The 18,145-nt window shown below is 47.7% G+C and overlaps 1 protein-coding gene across 1 annotated transcript in view; it reads right to left on the bottom strand.

Moving 5' to 3' along the window:
* Nucleotides 1-374: 374 nt before the first annotated feature.
* The window catches only part of PLD1 (phospholipase D1), a 62,880-nt gene continuing 45,109 nt past the window's right edge, over nt 375-18,145 (bottom strand). The window contains 8 exon segments of the mRNA XM_036388584.2: nt 375-5,234; nt 5,793-5,907; nt 6,523-6,676; nt 8,879-9,013; nt 9,922-9,971; nt 11,434-11,547; nt 14,879-14,967; nt 15,636-15,746. Coding sequence (XP_036244477.1) covers nt 5,010-5,234; nt 5,793-5,907; nt 6,523-6,676; nt 8,879-9,013; nt 9,922-9,971; nt 11,434-11,547; nt 14,879-14,967; nt 15,636-15,746 — 993 coding nt within the window. The 3' untranslated portion in view covers nt 375-5,009.

Here is an 18,145-nt window from a genome sequence, read left to right as displayed (position 1 = left end):
GGACAACAGGCAGCTGCTTCTTCCTCTCTCTCTGCTGAATTTCCTTTACTGGAAGTTAAAATAGACAGGGGCAAGTTAATTTTATTTTGGAGACAGAGCGTTTTTGTCTGTGCCTTTCATAATGCTTTTGGATTATTAAAACTCCTTTAAAACACGACTTTTTAATCTATTTAAGAAGTCCAATTTTCTTTCTATGCTGTTTCACCCCAGCAATTTCTCTCTCCCAGGAAAACCCAAATGACTCAAGTGTAGCCTTTTTTATTGCTATTCTGGGCCTTTCCCCCTCACGTCTTGGCTGCTGATACAGAACAAGGACAGAACCCCAGGCAGGATGAGACCCCCAAACCAAGGAGAAATGACACCAAAGCCAAACGTTCTGACATGATGATCTGTTGTATTTTCAGTCCATTAATGCACATTCATTTACCAGATACAAATGGAGTGGAAAGGAAAGCCATGGTTAGCAGGAACAAGGATACAAAACTCAATTCCAGCAGCCTTCACAGAAGGGATATTCTGTATCACAGCAGCACTGTCAAGGGAGGGACACAGGGAGACCTGTGCTCACACCCCAAGTGGAAGCTCTCCTTTTGTGGATTAGGTTAGCTAGAGAGATAATTTCAAAAAAAAAAAAAATACACAACTAGAACACAACAAAACATTCCCCAAATGGTGACTTTTGACTCTTTTTCTCATTTCCCTAGAGTCAGGACTAGAGAAAGTTGGAATTATTTACATAGAGGAGATTTTACGAAGACACTGGAAGGTTAAAAATAGAATAACCACAAATACTGGAAAATATAACAAGAAAGCAGGCAGGGAAAGGAAAATAGGAAAAAAAAAGTGACACCCCAAGAGGATCATTGCATTCAGTGGTCGATGTGTGGTTACTGGGGCAGCTCCACTTGGATACACTGAGATTCACAGGCTGGCCCTGATTCACTGCCATGAAGTTACACTCTGGGATTAAAGCAGGATCCTGCAGAGCTGCTGCTTTCAGCAGGACCTCAGCACTGCAGCAGCCATTGCTTGGCTGAAGCCATTTGCAGAATGAGTGCCACGAGCTCTGACAGTGTGTTCCTGTCTCGTGGGGCACCCAAGGGATGGCAGCCTCTGCTCATGTCCTGCTCTGCTTTTCTACCCCTTGGCCACCACACCATGAAAGGCTCTGCTGCTGCTGAGAGGGGTCAGCCCAGCCCAGCATGGATCTGGGGCTCCACATGCAGCAGGAGAGGGAAATGGCATTATCCTACAGTTCTCTCATGCTTGTACGGGAGTGTCCCCACAAACGCAGCTCTGTGACCAGATACAACCCCCAGAGTGTCCCTGCTACAAGAGTTCAAGGCTCCTTACACTGAAATAACAACAGCACATCTGCACTTGATTGTACAGGGATGCTCCCTCTGGAAGGAAAAAATTCATTGGAAATTATTCATGGAAGAGTCCCAGCCAGGCAACACCTGCACGGAGGTTCTCCCAGGGACAGCACCAGCATTGCAAAATCATGTCGTGAAACGTGATCAAAAGAAAGGAAAATGGAGTGTTTGGGGTTTAATGCAGCACAGCTCACCAAGTCAGGGGACAAACTGAGACCAAGAGATCAGATACTGATCTGAGCACTTTGCCTCTTCATGGAGCACTGGAGTGGTTCTCTTATAAACTGTTTTCAGTACAGTTCTTGCAGACAATGACATTTTATCCCTCATTTTTTAGATCATGCATTAACTTTACAGTGAAACATTTATCCAGTCCAATATCTATACAACAAAACACGTATTTTAAAATATTAGACTATTAAAATTTAAGGAAAGGAGCATGAGTTCTCAAAATGATACCTGTTAAAGAATAATTTAAAGGGAAAAGAAGTGTTCTACTCGGGTTGAATTACAAAATAAAGTCTGAGCCTGGGAGAATTGCTCTTTTCCTATAGTTGTAACAAATAAATGCCACAAGAAACAGTTGATGTTTCTGGGGTTGCTAGTGCTTGAATCCACATCCCCTGTTCCAGCCCTGGGTACCGGGGGTGACCTTCTCCAGTTTGAGGCCCACGCTGGTGTGACAGACAAAGAAGCTGTGATTGTTCAGGTGCACAAAGCAACTCTCTCAAGGTGTTCAACTTCACAGGCTTCTTAATATAAGAAACAAACCTGCAGCAGACAGGAAGGGGGCAGCTCCAAACAGCACAGCCTGGGGTGTGAATGAGCAGGGCCTTCACTGGAGTGGTCCTGTCCTGCTGTCTGTCTGTCTGTCTGTCTGGGGTGAGCAGTGCTGCTTCCACAGGGAACCTGATGGCCCCACAAGCCCCTGGGGATGCTGGGATCTCCTCACTGTGCTGAGGCTGCACACCCTGCTTGCATTTGAATGTTTCTAAACTCCTGGTATCAGGAATTTAGCACCAACACAGGGCAGGGATGGTCAGCACAGTGCCTCTGTTTCCACAGAGGGGAACCTCCTCCCAGACAGAGAGCCAACATCAGGCCTGTCTGCTACCTCAGTAATGAAAGACCTCCTTAATTAGCACCTTCTTGTACCAAATCAGTTGATTACCTCTCCCTCCATGGCTCTGCTGTGTCACTGGGGACCAGCAGCTATCACACAGGGGCTGAGCATTGAAGAACCTGAGTGGTTGTTCCCCAAAGCAGCCTGGCAGAGGGAGAGTTAACACCTCTGGAGTTAAAAGCCCCAACAATTAGCAACCTACCATTTAAAAAGACAATGTAAGGATAATTTAACAATTATAAAAACCTCTGCTAATATGAGGATGAGGAGAATAAGAGCACTTAGAAGGTGACAGGAGTGTTGCACTTTAAGGTTCAGTGCACAGGTGGTGGGGTTGAACACTTTCTGACTCTGAACATGGATCTGTGTGACTGACAAGGATTCTCTGGCAGGCTGTAATTGTTTAAAGTCAGCAGCTTCAGTCAAACTAACACAGCTAAAAACATCAGGAGAGCAAAGCTCTGAACCTGCACTGATGTGAAATCACAGGACACCTTTGATCTTTCTGATTGGAAATGGTCAGGGCACACATTGCTTTGGCTCTGTGGGGGGTGACCCCAGGTCAGGTTTTTTAAGGGAAAAATGTCAAGGGAAGATATTTCTGTGCTTACAGCATGCCAGGTAAAACCATCAACCCCCTGGATTCAATCACATAAAATGCTGCACATGCATTTCCCAAAGGTGAACCAGACCACAGATGCCAGAAAGGAGCATAGAAGGCAACTGCATCTACAAAACACAAGTGTAAAACAGTGGAAGCTGTAGGAATGGGCTGAGATTTGGAAGAATATCTGGGGTTTGTTCCCTATTTGGGTGATGCAGCAGGGACTGAATAAGCTGGTGCCTATTTACAGGTCTGAACACACAAGGCAATCAGCTCAAATGTCATGCCAGCTACTTTTTGGGGATAGGTAGGTGACCAGTGGGATTATTTTCCAGTTAAAAACTGCTGGAAGACATAGAAAAGAAAAAATAGAAATTCTTCTGTGAAACAAAATAAATACCAGTTCACTGGGCCTTTTGACCAAGGAGGGTTGGGCACAGTATGACCCTGGGAAGGGATGCCCGGATGCAGGGGCAGCAGGACAGCTCAGCCTCCCATTCCTCCAGATCCAACTCTCCTGAAGTGTTTCCTAATGCTCCATTATCCCAGTGGCTGGCACAGCACTGCAGGCTGCCAGGAACACCTCAGGCTGGAGCTGGACATGGAATTGGGAGACATGGCCTCACTGCAGGATGGAGCATGGGCTGAGACCCAGGCTGGTGCCCACCACACGAGGTCCTAACCCAGGAACTGTAGTGTTCTTCCCAGGATGCTGGATTGAACTGCTCTGTACAGGGAGGTGCAGAAGAGCTTTGGAAACCTTCTTATAGCAATGTAAAACAGGAATGTGCATGCTGAGTTTTACCTCTGCTTGGGAGGACACATCCTGCATGACTGCACCCCAGGTTGTGGCTGATCAGTAACAAAGCAGAGCAGAGACAAGCCTTTGTCACCTGCTCCCCTTCCCCCTTGCATTCACCCCATCTACAAATCCACACATCAGCTTGCTCTGAACATGGTGTCAGCTTACTGGCCTTTCCCTTCTTTTAAGTAGAGGAAAGGGATGGAAATGAAAATCTCCCCATATGCTGCAAGATGAACACACAAGCAGAGTGCAGAGCTTGGTTCAGATCATGCTGCCTTTTGAGTCTCAGTCCTGTCACATGCAGTGCCTTGGCTTCCCCCAGCTCTGGACACCTCAGGCTTGAGGAAAACAGTCACACTCAGTGGGACCAAGCTGATGTGCTGTGTCTGCAAAGGCCAGCAAGCTCCAGAGATCTTCAGCACCTCCAGCTCCAGAGACTGACTTCTGCCAAGCCTGAGGGCTGCTGATTGCTCCAGCTGCAATAGGAAAAAGATTTTTTCCCCTAAAGGGGTGAAGAGACCGAAATGCTGATTCTGATACAGGATTGTTAGTCTGTTTCTCTTTAAGAAGTGAAACACACTCAGAAAGCTGCAGGACAGCCCAAGGCAGCAGCAAATGGCACTTCCCAGCAGTGGCAGGACTGCACAGTGTGCTCTGATGGCATGTGGAAGGGTGAGATGGGGAACTCCAGCGAGCCAAGGTGCAGATACCCAAAGCCTGAGAAGCAGCACAGGCAGCCCAGGACTCCTGTGCAGCCACAGCACGATCACAACCACAGGATACAGCTGGCAGTGGTGACAACATCGACTGGGAGTCAGTTCCTGTCCTAGGAAGCAGCCTGCATCCTTTAGATGCTCAGAACATGCCTGAAGAAGTAACTCCTCCAGAAGTTAAACTTCTATCTGCCACCATTTCCAAGTTTTTCTGCTCCTCGTCTGCTAGTGTTGATTTGCTTCAAGTTCCTCCACCAAAATCCTTCTGAAGGGCTCATTACCTTGGTGGAGAAGCTTTTAGTCTTCTTTCACATTCCAAAATCTCGTATTTTTCATTATCTTCTCTCCTGAGAACAAGACTTTAAAAGGTAAAGCAGTCTGCATCTTCTTAAGTCCAGACCTCCATGGGTACCATGGACTCCTTTGTTCCAACTGAGGGAAGCAAGTACTCTTCCTCCAGAAAACGAAAGGGGAATTGGACTAAAAACCCACGAATCTTTTTCAATTCTTCTGCTGCTTTCACAGGATCATCAGTTGCTAATTTGGGCTTGTTGATGAAATCACGCAGTTGGGTTAAATTATTCACCTGGTCACTGGGAAGGCATCGAAACACCTGATCAGAACAGAAAGAAGAAGTCACCTGTCAGTGTAGGGGAAATGCAGCAATGCAGAGCTCCTGAGAAAGAACCAAGCATCCAGTGCAAATTCCCCAGGATGGGAGTGACTGAATCAACAGCCCAGAGAGCAGGGAGGGAAGAGATAAGGGCCTGCCCTGGATGAGGCTGGAGCAGGCAGAGGGGAAGCTCCAGGGCCTTTTCTGATCACTGCAAAAGCTCATTAAAAGACAGAAGTAAAATTTGCTTCTACTCCAGTTACACTGTGGCTAATTACAAGTAGTAACTACACCATGGCCATTCACTGGGGCTACAGCTGATGCGAACACAAGGAGAAATCTGATCTGCTGCCTTCATGGGTGCTGTCACACTGAGAATGCACCAGCTCCAGTTTCCTGTTCACAGCTCTTGCATCTGACACTACTCACTCCTTCAAAACATCTCTGAAAGTCCAGCCCCAGGAACTGGATCTGCTCTCTTTGCCCTCCCTGTGCTGCAGCTCCCATCTGCTGCCTCTGTGTGGGATGGAGGGAGGGGGAAGCTGCCGTGCTCCTCACTTTATCAAAGATGGTGGCATTCCGAGCTGCTGTGGCAATCCACACCTCCTTGAAGAATTTGTCACAGACGGGATCCTGGTGTTCTGGATTGAGGTCGGAGCCGCCAAGGACAACCCTGAGAAGACAAAAGGGATGAATGCTCACACAGGCTGAAACACTGGGCACTCCCCTCTTGATAAATGCCAGGAGACAAGGAGTTTCCTTGGGACTTGCCAAACCCTGTGTGCTCCCAGCACCCTCCCACTCCCATGCCCTGTGATAATCTCTCAGCTCTAAAGCTGCTTGATTTTCTCCTTTTCTTCTGTGCAGTAACTGTCCAGATGGGAAACAGGGTGCGGGGAAAAAAAAAAAAAAGGCCTTAAACTAAAAATGGCTGTATTGTGGGCCAGATGGCTGCTCACAGCAAAGAAGCTTCCTTTAAAAAGTGACACTGCCACCCAAGATTGAGAGAGTGTGCAAACGGATCTGGAGGGGAAATACCACTTGTTTATAAGCGCTCCTAGTGAAATCCCAGAGCAAAAATAATTTTTAAAATCAAGCCAGCAAGCTGTGGACAGAAGCAGTGTGAGGAAACAGCAGCAAAACCCTGGGCTAAGTCCAGGCGGAGCAGAGCTTGGGCAGGCAGTGTTAGCCCACTGGTTTGAAAGGCTGTGGGGGCAGGTGAAGCCTGAGCAAGGCCTCCCCTGTCCCCTCTCCCTGCTCAGCGCGTGAGTGTCCCCTCCAGCCCCACCTGAAGCAGCGCAGGCGCAGGGACTGGGCGAAGCGGCCGGCGCGGTACTCCTGGCCGTCCATGACCGAGGGCACGGTGTCGCTGTCCTGCACGATGATGGCCATCTCACTGTCCCTCTTCCCCAGCATGCTGCGGTCGTTGATGTTGGCAGAGCCTGGGCAGGGCAGGCACAGGCAATGTCTCACTGCTGCTCCAGGTGCTCCTGCACAGCCTCCATCACCACCCGCCACCCCGGGGACCTCCGCACCCTCGGCCCCGCGGGGAACACCCACGGCTCCGACAGCTAAATCCCCAACCTGATGCATGAAGGTTTTAGCTGTTATGTTTTTCAGATCCTGTAACTTTCAACTCCATAGAGAGGTTAGTAAGCTCCCTTCACATTTTGGTCAGATCCTTCTAAGCCTGAGAACCAAGGACACCATCTGCCTCAGGTCCCAAAAAGTACAAACAAAAGTGAATCGGGGTGGGGAGCAAATTGGAGTATATGAGTTCATTACCTGAATCTATAATTAGATACTATGGACCAAACTTGTTTCTGTCTGAGAAACTCATGACCATTGTCCATTTTGGGTGTAGCCCCTTGGGGAGGCTTTACTGCCCTTACTGTACCTGAAGGCCCTTCAATAAATATATCCCCTTGTATCTTTTTAACTTTGTCTGGCCTCTGTTTCTAGGTAAGCCCAGGCATCAGCCAGGGGGCTTCCTTATGGAAACACAGACCCTGAGAGGAGCTGGGAAAGAGAAAAAAAACCCACCTAATTTTTGTAGGCTTCAATGGAAGAAAATTAAATCACAGCCAAGCCCAGGCCAACATTTTCAAAATTTGTTTTTTCTGCAACTTCCCAGATGCTTCTGCTGAAGGAGCCACAGCTTTCAAAGGTCTGAACTGAATTTGGTTTGCATAGCCAGCTACCTGAGGCAGGATAAGCTCTCTGGGTGAATCACAGAATGCTTTGGCTTGGAAAAGACTTTCAAGCTCCTCTCCTTTTAACCTCCTTGCCATGGTCAGGGAAACTTTCCACTAGACCAGGTTGCTGTGCCATTCAGGGGGATCTGCTCAAGACCAGCTGAGGCTTTGTTCCCCCAAACAGGTTTCTCTGTCCTACAGAAATATCAGAAAGCAGGGCATGGGGGAACACTGTTTGCTTGCAGCTGTTGGCTCCAAGGGAACAGCAAGATTCAGGGAAGGATAGGCATAATGAGGTCATTAACCCACAGAAACAACCAAAACAATGATAAAAAATTCTCCAGACACAGCTGTAAGAGACCCCCAGGCTGCAGTTAGCCATTGAGCCTTCCCAGGAACTGGATTAACTCCAGGGGAGCCAACACCTCCAGAGGAAAATCCAGCTAAGTGCCCCTCTGTCCTTTCACCCTCTCCTCCAGCCCAGAAGCTCCATGAGCACTGAATTTCCATGCACTCTCTCTCATGTGGAAAAGGGATGGCTTCCCATCCTCTCACCAGGCAGCAGAGATGCACAGGCTGTATAAAAATCTACCCTCAAGCTTATAGGTACAGAAAATAAGGACTAAGAGGCCTCAGGCCCCCCAGACCATCCCAGCTGGAACAACAAAGCTCCTGCTGTGATATCAAACCACCTCAGAGCCACTCTGTGCACTGGAGACAGGATCTGAGAAGGTGACAGAGGAGCAAACCTCACCACAGGGCATCTGAGACCCCTGCTTTGAAGGGAGGGAGTATTTTGAGTCTTGTAAAATCTGGTATTAAGGTATTCATTGGCAAAGCTTTTATTGCTGATGTAACAGCTCAAAAAGGGCTTCTTTAAAGAAACAGGCTGAAATTCTGCTGCAGTGTAGAGCTCTGAGCCTGAACTCTCTTGTCTTTGCTTCATGTTCTCATAATAAATACGGTAAGAGAAGAGGATGAAATGATATCTATTACTCCCTATAGCATATTGTCCCATTCTTAGGGAATAGAGCTGATACATGACACATGTTGTCCAAACCTTCCAAATTTTACAGTGCATTCTGTTCTTTCAGGAACAGATGACAAGTCTCACAAGTCTTCCTGCTAGAGCAGAGTTTGATACAAGACAGATGGACAATATTCCCTGCACTGGGATTCTCTTCACGGTTACACACAGATTTAAAAGATTTTAGAAAAACAAATGAAATGACAGCCCTCTGAATCCTTTCTTCCCTCTTGATGAATTTATGAGTTTGGATTTTGGGGTTGGTTTTTTTTTTTTTTTTAAACAGCAAAGTATTTCTCAGGAAAGAAATGACAACATAGCAAAGTCCATGGCCCTACAGCCTGCACTGTGCATGGGAATGGGAAGGGATTGATCCAGGTATAAGCCAGTACCCCCAGCCTCTCCTGAGAGCCCCTGCTCACCAATTATAACTGTGTTGTCATCAGCAATGAGCAGTTTGCTGTGCACATAGATGAGCTCTGTGACCAGTTTTCCTTCCAGCTCTGCATATGTTCGAAGGCCACAGAAGGATATGTAGTTTATCCACTTATCTCCAACTGAAAATTAAAAGACAAGAAAACTGATGGGATGAGGGAGGTGGAAGAGAAAAAAAAAAAGACCTTGTTTACATGAAGACCCCTATGAATAATAGTTCACTTCTGACTTTTAAAACTTATAAATTAACAGATAACAGAAAGAGTTTGTTTTTTTTTTAAATAGACTTGAAAATTTGCTTGTGAACTCATTGTGCTGCTCTGATCTGCTGCCTGCTCAGAGACTCCCACTTCAGTGAGAAATTACTCCAGTCTCCTGGGCACAGCACAATAGGTGGACTATGAGACTGTTTTTCTGCAGATGCTGCAGAAAGGAGGCTGGAAGCAGGTGTTTTTTTCCATGGTCAGTAAGGCAAATGTGTCCTAATGCACTTGTGTGCAGTTCAGATTTACACCAGGACCTAGAACAAATGGAGCATTATGCACGGTCCCAGTGTTTGTGATATGTGGGTTTTCACAGTGCTCCAACTCCCAGCAGAGCAAATTCCAGCAGGATTCCTCATGGCAAGGAAACAGCCTCCTGCTTAGGCAGGTTCTTCCTCTCCACATCTGACAACTGCCAGGAATAAACCCTGTGTGGGATCCACGGGGAAGGCTGAGCGCTCACGGCTCCCAGAAGCGTGACCCCGCTCAGGACGTTTTCCAAATAACACAATCCTGAGCAGCTGCAACTGTGCTGTGCTCCTCCCTGGGGTGCTCCCCTCCTCTGGATCAGGGCTGCAGCCAGGTCTGAATTCTGACAAGTGGCCATGGCCTGTGTGACCCAGCAGAGCTCACCATGGGAGGAGGTAAGGGGCAAGGAGGAGGTCGCTCTCAGCCCGCAGCACGTGCTGCATTACGTGTTACAGATGCATCCATCAAACAGCAGCATCCAAAGTAAACAACACAGAGGAGAGGAATAAGGTTCTTACCCTCTGCCTTCAGCTGGCCCAGGATGGAGTTTTCCCCTCGGCACATGGTCCTGGAAAGAAGGTAGGCAGCCATCAGCACCCCTGTGGCTCCAGACAGCAGCTTGTGCTGGAGCAGAACTGGGTGGGGTAAATCACAAACAGAGCTGCCTCTCAAACAGCAGGAGAAACAGGGTGCTTCTTTTCCCAAATGACTGGTACTACTTCAAGGACTGCTCATGTTCCAAAAGGAGCTTATTCCAAACTACAGAGGAGCTGGGGAGCACTTCTGCCTTCTAGAGCACGTGGCAATGATTGTAAATGTGTGACAAGCAGGGCTGCCACCCCCCGTGCCAGGCCTGGGTGTGAAATCACGTTAAGAAAACATGCAGAACACCAGGTCAGGGAGTTTGTGTGATTATGGCTGGGCTGGAAAAGCCACAGCTGGAATTCCACTGAGAACCAACCAAACCATGGGCAATCTCCTCTGGTTGCCCCTGCAGGAGGAAGCTCAGGCAGAAGGGTGAAGGGGACATTCTACTTTCCATCTGCTTGTGTCCCCTGCCCCTCATCCTCCTGGAGGTGCAGCAGGACCCCTGCAGGCCAGCAGACAAGGGGGATTTCACTCTGAGGGCTGCAGCAGTCTCTGCACACTGACTGTGCCCTGGCCATACTCTAACAGAGCAGCTTTCCAGTAAAACCATCTTGGGCCATTTTGCCTTCTACATTTCTCACCCTGCTGCATCTCAGTCCTTCCTATGAGACCTGCTGGGCTGCAAGTGCCCCCCCCAAACATCCATCCTGGAGCAGGGGAATCACACTGGGGAAGATGCCATTGCCTACATGGGGCCAACAGGCAGAGCCAGGCCAAGTATTGGTTGAAAAGGCAGATTTGGAGACAAATCTTGGTCAGCAAGTCTGATTAATCAGCAAAGTGGAAAATGTGATGGTGTTCACAGGGGTCTTAGGATGAGGGAAGAGACGAGGATTTGACTCTATGTTTCAGAAGGCTGATTTATTATTTAATTATATATATTATATTAAAACTATACTAAAAGAATAGAAGAAAGAATTTAATCAGAAGGTTAGCTAGAATAGAAGAATAGAAAAGGAAAGAATGATAACAGAAGCTTGTGTCTCGGACAGAGAGTCTGAGCCAGCTGACTGTGATTGGCCATTAATTAGAAACAACTGCATGAGACCAATCCCAGATGCACCTGCTGCATTCCACAGCAGCAGATAACCATTGTTTACATTTTGTTCCTGAGGCCTCTCAGCTTCTCAGGAGGAAAAATCCTAAGGAAAGGATTTTTCAGAAAATACCATGGCTACAGAAAACAAATCATAGAGTGGCTTGGGTTGCTTGAGCCTTAGAGCTCATCTAGCTCCATGCCCCTGCCACGGGCAGGGACACCTTCCCCAAGACCGGGTTGCCCAAAGCTCTGTCCGTGCTGGTCCCACTGATGGCAGGTGGGGCTTGGGGACCCCCTGCAGCAGTGGAGGTGTGCAGGGGGCTCTGACAGCCTGGTGAGGTACCTGTAGTTGAAGTGCATGATGGCCTGCAGGGCATTCCCCCCTCCTGTCGAGATGTCCCCTTCGAAGCCGGGCAGCAGCGGGATCACCACGTACACTCGGAACCGCCTGTTCTCTCTGGGGAACAGAGAGTGTGGGAATGTCAGCCTGGGCAAGGCACAGCTTCACACCACCTGAACTACCCTTGCTTTCACTTCCCCTGGGATGACTGAGCTGGTTCCCATCCAAGGCTCCCTCCACTTTGAGCGAGCAAAGTGTGAAGTGCAGTTCCAGTTTCAGGGAATCATCACCTGCCATCAGTGCTGCTCTGAGAGCTCCTTCAGGAGCACAGGGAATAATTTACTCTCAGCTAACAACAAAAGAAGCTAAAGGAAAAGAAACACATTTTTACTGAAATTCAGGGGCCGCCTAAGGATTTTTCAGGTTGTGTCTGCCACTATAGAAGTTTGTTTGAGCACCCCAATATGCCAGTCACACTGATTCTGGTGCAGACTGGTGGGGACAGCTGCCTGGCAGAGCACAGCAAAGCTTACAGAAACCCAAAACCTAACCCAACATTCCCATTGCCTCCTGGTTTCAGAAGTCAGAAACCCAAGATAGAGAGAGTGTGCAAATGGGACAAAGGTTTCCACAAAAGGTGGGAAAAGTTCAGGGCACAAGCAGAACATTGATCACTGGGGGAAGGCAAATATATTCTTGATACATCACAGCACCCAAAAATCTCACTTCCAGAGTTCTCCAAACTAATCCATACCCTAATCCTGACCCCACTCAGAACAAAAGTTACAATTATGGGACTACTTGGGGCTTTTCTCAAAGCTCCCTTTGGGTTTCCTCTGCTGACAAATGCCAGGTGCATCTGCTCTGAGAGCACTTTCCAGGTGCCCCTGGGCGCTGGGCATTCCCTGCTCTGTGCCCTGCAGGAGAAGGAAGAGGATGATGTTCCATGGAAGGATGCTGCCACTAGATGGCAAACGCAGTTTAATCAGCACAAAACCATTTCAGCAGCACTTTGAGGAAGAGCCAGTCTGCAGTTTTTGCTAGCAGCACTCCTTCCTCGGGCAAGCCATGCCTGTGAATTTAGGGGTGTGGGAATTGTGAGGCACTGGGGTCCCATCTGAGCTGGGAGGGAGACAATGAGGACCTGTGTGCCTCATTTGAACCAGAGCTTCCTTCCAGCTGTGCTGGGCACTGCAGAGTGGCTCTGGCTCACCAGCAGAGCTCAGAAATAGTTAATGAGGCCTTACCCAAACACAAGAGACTGTGAAACCAAGTCTGTTTGTATCATGAGAAAGGTCTACCAACAAAAGCATTCCCCAAAAAGCAGCTTGTTTGTATAAGGACAGTGTTTACTAAACTGCTTAGAGAGCCACCCATGAAAGAAAGACGAAACCAAGAAAATAACATTATTAATGACATCAGTAGAAAATATTTAGTCTAGAAGAGTGAGAAGTATACAAGCTCACTAGAGACCTTAATTTATAATTAAATGCTATTCTCCTGGGGCAGTTTGGAAAATTAGCATTATGATACCAACAATTTAGGTCTCAAATTACTTTTAATCTTAGGTAATGTAGAATTTGAACCTTATATTCAGTTAGGAATTGCTAACATTAAGCCAGCACAGTACTAGTATACAACTGGAGTAATGCAGAAGTGAGCATCATATCTGGAAATGGGTCACTAAGAACCTGTGTGACTCCCTTTTGTGATAGACTTTTAGTATCTGGACAGAATGACAAATTACATAAACTTTATAAAATGGGGAAACCTTAACAGATTCCCTGGAGAACTGGCTGCTGCCTCAGTAGCATTGCTAACAGCAGGCCACTGATGCAAAGGACCTGTGGTGGTCAGTTCCCAAAGGCAGGAAAGGCAGCCCAGAGAGGCTCTCCAGGGAGACATCAATCAGCACAGAGATCACAGGATCCCAGAATGGTTTGGGTGGAAGGGACCTTGCAGCTCCTCCAGCTCCAAAGTCATGGCAGGGACACCTTCCATTGTCCCAGGCTGCTCCAAGCCCTGTCCAACCTGGCCTTGGGTACTTCCAGGGATGGGGCAGCCACAGCTGCTCTGGGCAATCTCTGCCAGGCCCTCACTACCCTCACAGGGAAGAATTTTTTCCCAATACTCAATCTAATCTTCTTGGCCTTCAAAGCCATTTCCCTTGTCCTGTCACCCATGCCCTTTTCCAAAGTCCCTCTCCAGCTCTCCTCTAGCCCCTTTAGGCACTGGAAGGTGCCCTAAGATGCTCTGTCCAGCTGCCTCTGAGCCTCAAAGCTGCACATTTTTTCAGGTGAGAAAATCCATCCCACCTTTTCATCCTTAGCTAATTTCAGTTTTTTGGGCTACTCACTACAGCTCACACAGATCACAGGCAACTCCACCCCATTGTTAATACCACAGCAGATAACACCCAGGCTCTCCCTGTTGCAATAGTGCTCTTCTTTCCACAGTGCTCTGAACATAGCCTGGCCCAGGGCAGCTCCTGGGGCCCTGCAGACATGTCCTGCACTCTGGTGGCTGTCTCAGGTTGGATGCCTTTATCCAAGTGGGAATTTCCAAGCTCAAGTGCAAAAAAGAAAAAAATTCCTGCAACCTTGGAGAGAAAACTTGTGGAAAAGCAGACCCTGCAGAGTTCTGGACAACTACAATGTGGAAAAAACAATCCATGCAAGAAAACATCACCACGTGTGGCAAAAAAGCCCATGAGAGATGAAAGGGAAAAGTTTAGAAAGTTTCCAGTATTTCAGCCCAGCAGGAGCAGGGTACAGTTTTATACTATGAAATGTATGTCTCAAAGAGACTCCAGGGGAGCAACCCTAAGCAAGGCTGCCCAGGATCAAAGTGAAGACAAGGCACTACCTGTGGCATTAATGTTAGCACAGGGTAAGGTGTGCTGAAGGAGTGTCTAAAGCATGGTTGGATTCAATCCATCCAGGAACAAACAATGGTCCCCTTGCAAAGACTGGAGGTGGTGAACACCCTCCAGCATGTACCAGAAAAAGTTGTTCAAACAATAGCAGAACCCTGCAGTCAAATCCTCAAAATGTGTTTGCTTCCCCAGTTTGAAGCAGCTCCTCTGTAGATGATTTAAATAAACCACAAATCCCAGTTCACACTTCCCACCCATGAAACTGCCTGACCACCCAGCTCAAGGCAAACTGGCAATGGAGCAAAGGTGTCACTGAACCAGAACACAAAGGACTTGTCTTTAAACAAGTTCTGTAGTTAAAAATACATTTACATTGGGGTAAGTCCAGAAAATCACTTTCTGTATGCAAAGAAACCACTCAGGAGTCTCACTGCTGCAAATGCAGATGCTCAACCCATCAGTTCTGTGTTGGCACAGCTACTGTCCAGCTGTGGCCACTGAGGGGTTATTTTTTTGCACCACACCATGGAAATGCACCTGAAGAGTTCCACTGCCTCATTGAGAACAGGTTACCTGTGAGCTTTAAGAATCCTCTGAGCAATCGCATCACCGATCTTGTTCCAGACAACTTTGTCATCAGCACAGCTAATAAAAAACTGGTTCTGCAGGAAAAGCAAGAGAAGCTACTGTCAGACACTGCCAGCAACCAACCCAAAGTATTTGCATGCTTTATTTCAGACCAAGAGCAACTAAAGATAGCTGAGTTTGTGTGCCGTTGGATTGTAGGCTTTTTGAAATTATGATTAAATGATATGTGTGTCTGTGCTTGCTTAGGGAATGAATTAGTCCTTATTAATCACACTCCTTAGAAAGTTCATGTAAAGAGCAACCTAACAAGAGCCTAAGGAAAAAAAAAAAGAGGAGAAAAAGCATCTCCATTCAGCCAGCACTGAGTGTCACTCTGACACAAGAGATTGCTGCAGATGAAGGCTGTGTGGATGAAGAGCTGCCCTGTGAGTGGGAGGTTTGGGCATGCACAAGGGACACTGCAAAGCCACAGAGGGGACAGGGAGACTATTGCACAGGCCATGAAAGCTGCTGGCAATTTTCCAAAGAGCCTTATAAAGGAGAGGTCTACTTTTTCCCACCTCGTGGTCAGATGGCTGTCAGGATACACAGCCATCAGTCTGGCCTGAAGACCACTGAAGGTTATGGATCTGTCTAAATGCATAAAAACTGAGGACCAAACCTCAAGAAGTAATCACCCTCCTGATGGCTGCAAGCCATGCCAGAGCATCAGGACCCTCCTGCCTGCCCTCCTGGCACTGACCTCTATGTAGATGTAGTGCTTGCTGTTCTCTATCACGCTGATGTAGGCCTTGTGGATGGACTCCTCGTGGTATTTAATGCCAGCAGACCAGTCAGCAGCAGAGCGGATCACCTGGAAAGCAGGAGAGAGACACCTTCAGCTCTGTCCCTCCAGGACAGCACCATGGCACCTGGATTATCCCAGGGCCAAGGCTCTTCCCTGGCACAGCCAGGCTGTCACTAAATGAGGTGGTAAGTGCAACATTTATAGTGCATTTGTAATTGTGAGAGAGAGCAGGCAGAAACATCATTAATGCTTAGCAATGTTTTGATTAAAAACATAAGAGCCCTGTGCCATTGCTGTACTAGGGCCCTCTCCCACCTGAGCAGCTCCAGATGCTTGCTCTTGCTTAAGGTCTTAACATAAAGTGCTTTTAAAACAACCTAAATTTCCAAGCTTTAGGGATGCACATCCCCAGCAGTGATCTGCCCAGCACTCTAAAGGTGGCCTCCAGCTGGGGCAGGGTGTTTTTCCCCCAAGGAGGTTGTACAGAATCATACAGTCAGTCTGATAACGCAGGCCATGCCTTTGTCCTCAGCACTTGAGGTCAATTGTTTCTTCTGCCAAATTCTTGCACAAGCCATCCCATTTGTGATGATACAACTTTTAATTTTTTTTGTTCAGCTGCCCACATTTATTTCTTAGTTTTTACTGGAAATCCACTTTGAAACTAGATTCCTGCAGGATGGCCAGGGCATGTCCTGCCCCTCCACCCTGCAGTTTTTGTGCCAGAGAGCCCAACCAACATGAGAAATAACCTTTGTTTGTGCTCTGGGCCAGGCTGAGCAAGCCCCACAGCAGTCAGCATCTCGTCCCCCCCAGCCAGAGATGCTGTGGCACCTCCTGCTCCTGCCCTTTGAGTCAAGAGGCAGCCACACTACACCCCAAGTGACGCTTTCCTAGATGGAAATGTAGTTTTTAATTAAGTGTTGGCAGAGTACGTGCTTGGGAGAATAGTTACTCATCATTAGCCTCTCTCTTTAAACATTGTCAAGACAAAAACAGTGAAACAATAGCCTTAAAATATCTCAATATAACCATTATACTGGAACTCGGGGCCAGTCCCACACAGCACAAGACCCAGGGGCTGGGGATCTGTGAAATGTGTGTGTCAGTTCCAGCAAAATCCTGATCTCTTGGGAATCCACCAAACCAATCCTCTCATCTCCAGAGGATCTCTGGTGCTGGCACTTGGGGCCATGGCTGTTAAACAGCAGATGGCTCCTGAGCTAATTCCTTCACCTGGACAGGAGCTTTCTCCCACATCTGCTTTTCCCAGTAGAAAACAGGTCCTGCAACTCTCATATTTGGCTGCTCTCTGGGCCAACAGGAGGGTGCACTCTGCAGTGTCCCTAGATGAGTGTTGGGGTCACAAATGTTGAATTGAGTTGAGCCTGAATACAAGGGCTGTCACAGCCTTTAGCAGTGCCAAACAGCTGCACTTTGCCTGCACAAACCTCTGCAAGGCCATGCTGATCATTCCCAAAGGTGTTTAATCACTCATTTGGTTTACAAAGCCAAGGCTGAGAGCTCCCACGCATCCCAAGCTGAGCACTGCTGAAACAACACTGAGCACCACAGCAGATCGAGATCTTGAACAAAATTCCACCACTGGCATTAATAAGCTGTTACTGCCATTAATAAGAACAGAAAAAAACAGTTTTTCAGGGTTGAAAGCACGCTAATTATTCCATATGCAGCCTGGACTGGAGCTCACAGCACTTCCACTCTCAGCAGCACAGCAATCTGGAACTGCACTTCAGAAAGTGGCAGACTGTAGCTTTTTAGTGCACAAAATCTGGGGTTTTTTTTTGTTTTGATTTGTTGTTTTTTTTATTTTGTTTTTTGCTAGTTAATACAACAGAACCATCACTCAGGACCATTCCTTTCCAGCACCATGACTTCCCAGTGCATCATCCACCTGCCCTTCCCTACATTCCTCCTCACCCCTCCACATAACTGGCATCCCAGCTCACTCCACACCCTGGGCTGCCCCTATTACAGTGCCACCATCCCTCTGCCTCACCCCAGAGCAATGTGTCATGGCTAATTCCAAAAAGCTGGCACAGCATCACCCAAAAAGCTCCCATCAGGTACAACCTCAAATCCCCCTGCAAAGGGAAGAAGAGGTGTCAGAAAATGTGGATGAGACAGAATGAGTAAAAGGTGTTTCATCTTGGACCATCTCAAAATGAAGTTGGTTGTAACAGGTCTGCAGCCACAGGGACAGGACAATGCCACCAAGGCAACATCCCATGGAGACAAAGCTGTGGCACTCACACATATCCACACCTGGAAATTTGCTACACAGCCCTTCCCGTATCACTGATGTTTCAGCTCACACTTCTGGACACCTCTCTTTCCTGTCAGGGTATTTAAAGGCAGCTGGTTCAAACCCAACCTATTTCATGAGGACAAAAGGCCACATGCTGCCCAGCAGAGCCCCTCCCATGCAGAGCTGGAGTCTCCAT

This window comes from Molothrus ater, chromosome 10 (assembly GCF_012460135.2).
Source record: "Molothrus ater isolate BHLD 08-10-18 breed brown headed cowbird chromosome 10, BPBGC_Mater_1.1, whole genome shotgun sequence".
Classification (NCBI taxonomy): domain Eukaryota; kingdom Metazoa; phylum Chordata; class Aves; order Passeriformes; family Icteridae; genus Molothrus; species Molothrus ater.
This window is presented reverse-complemented; position numbering and strand designations above follow the sequence as displayed.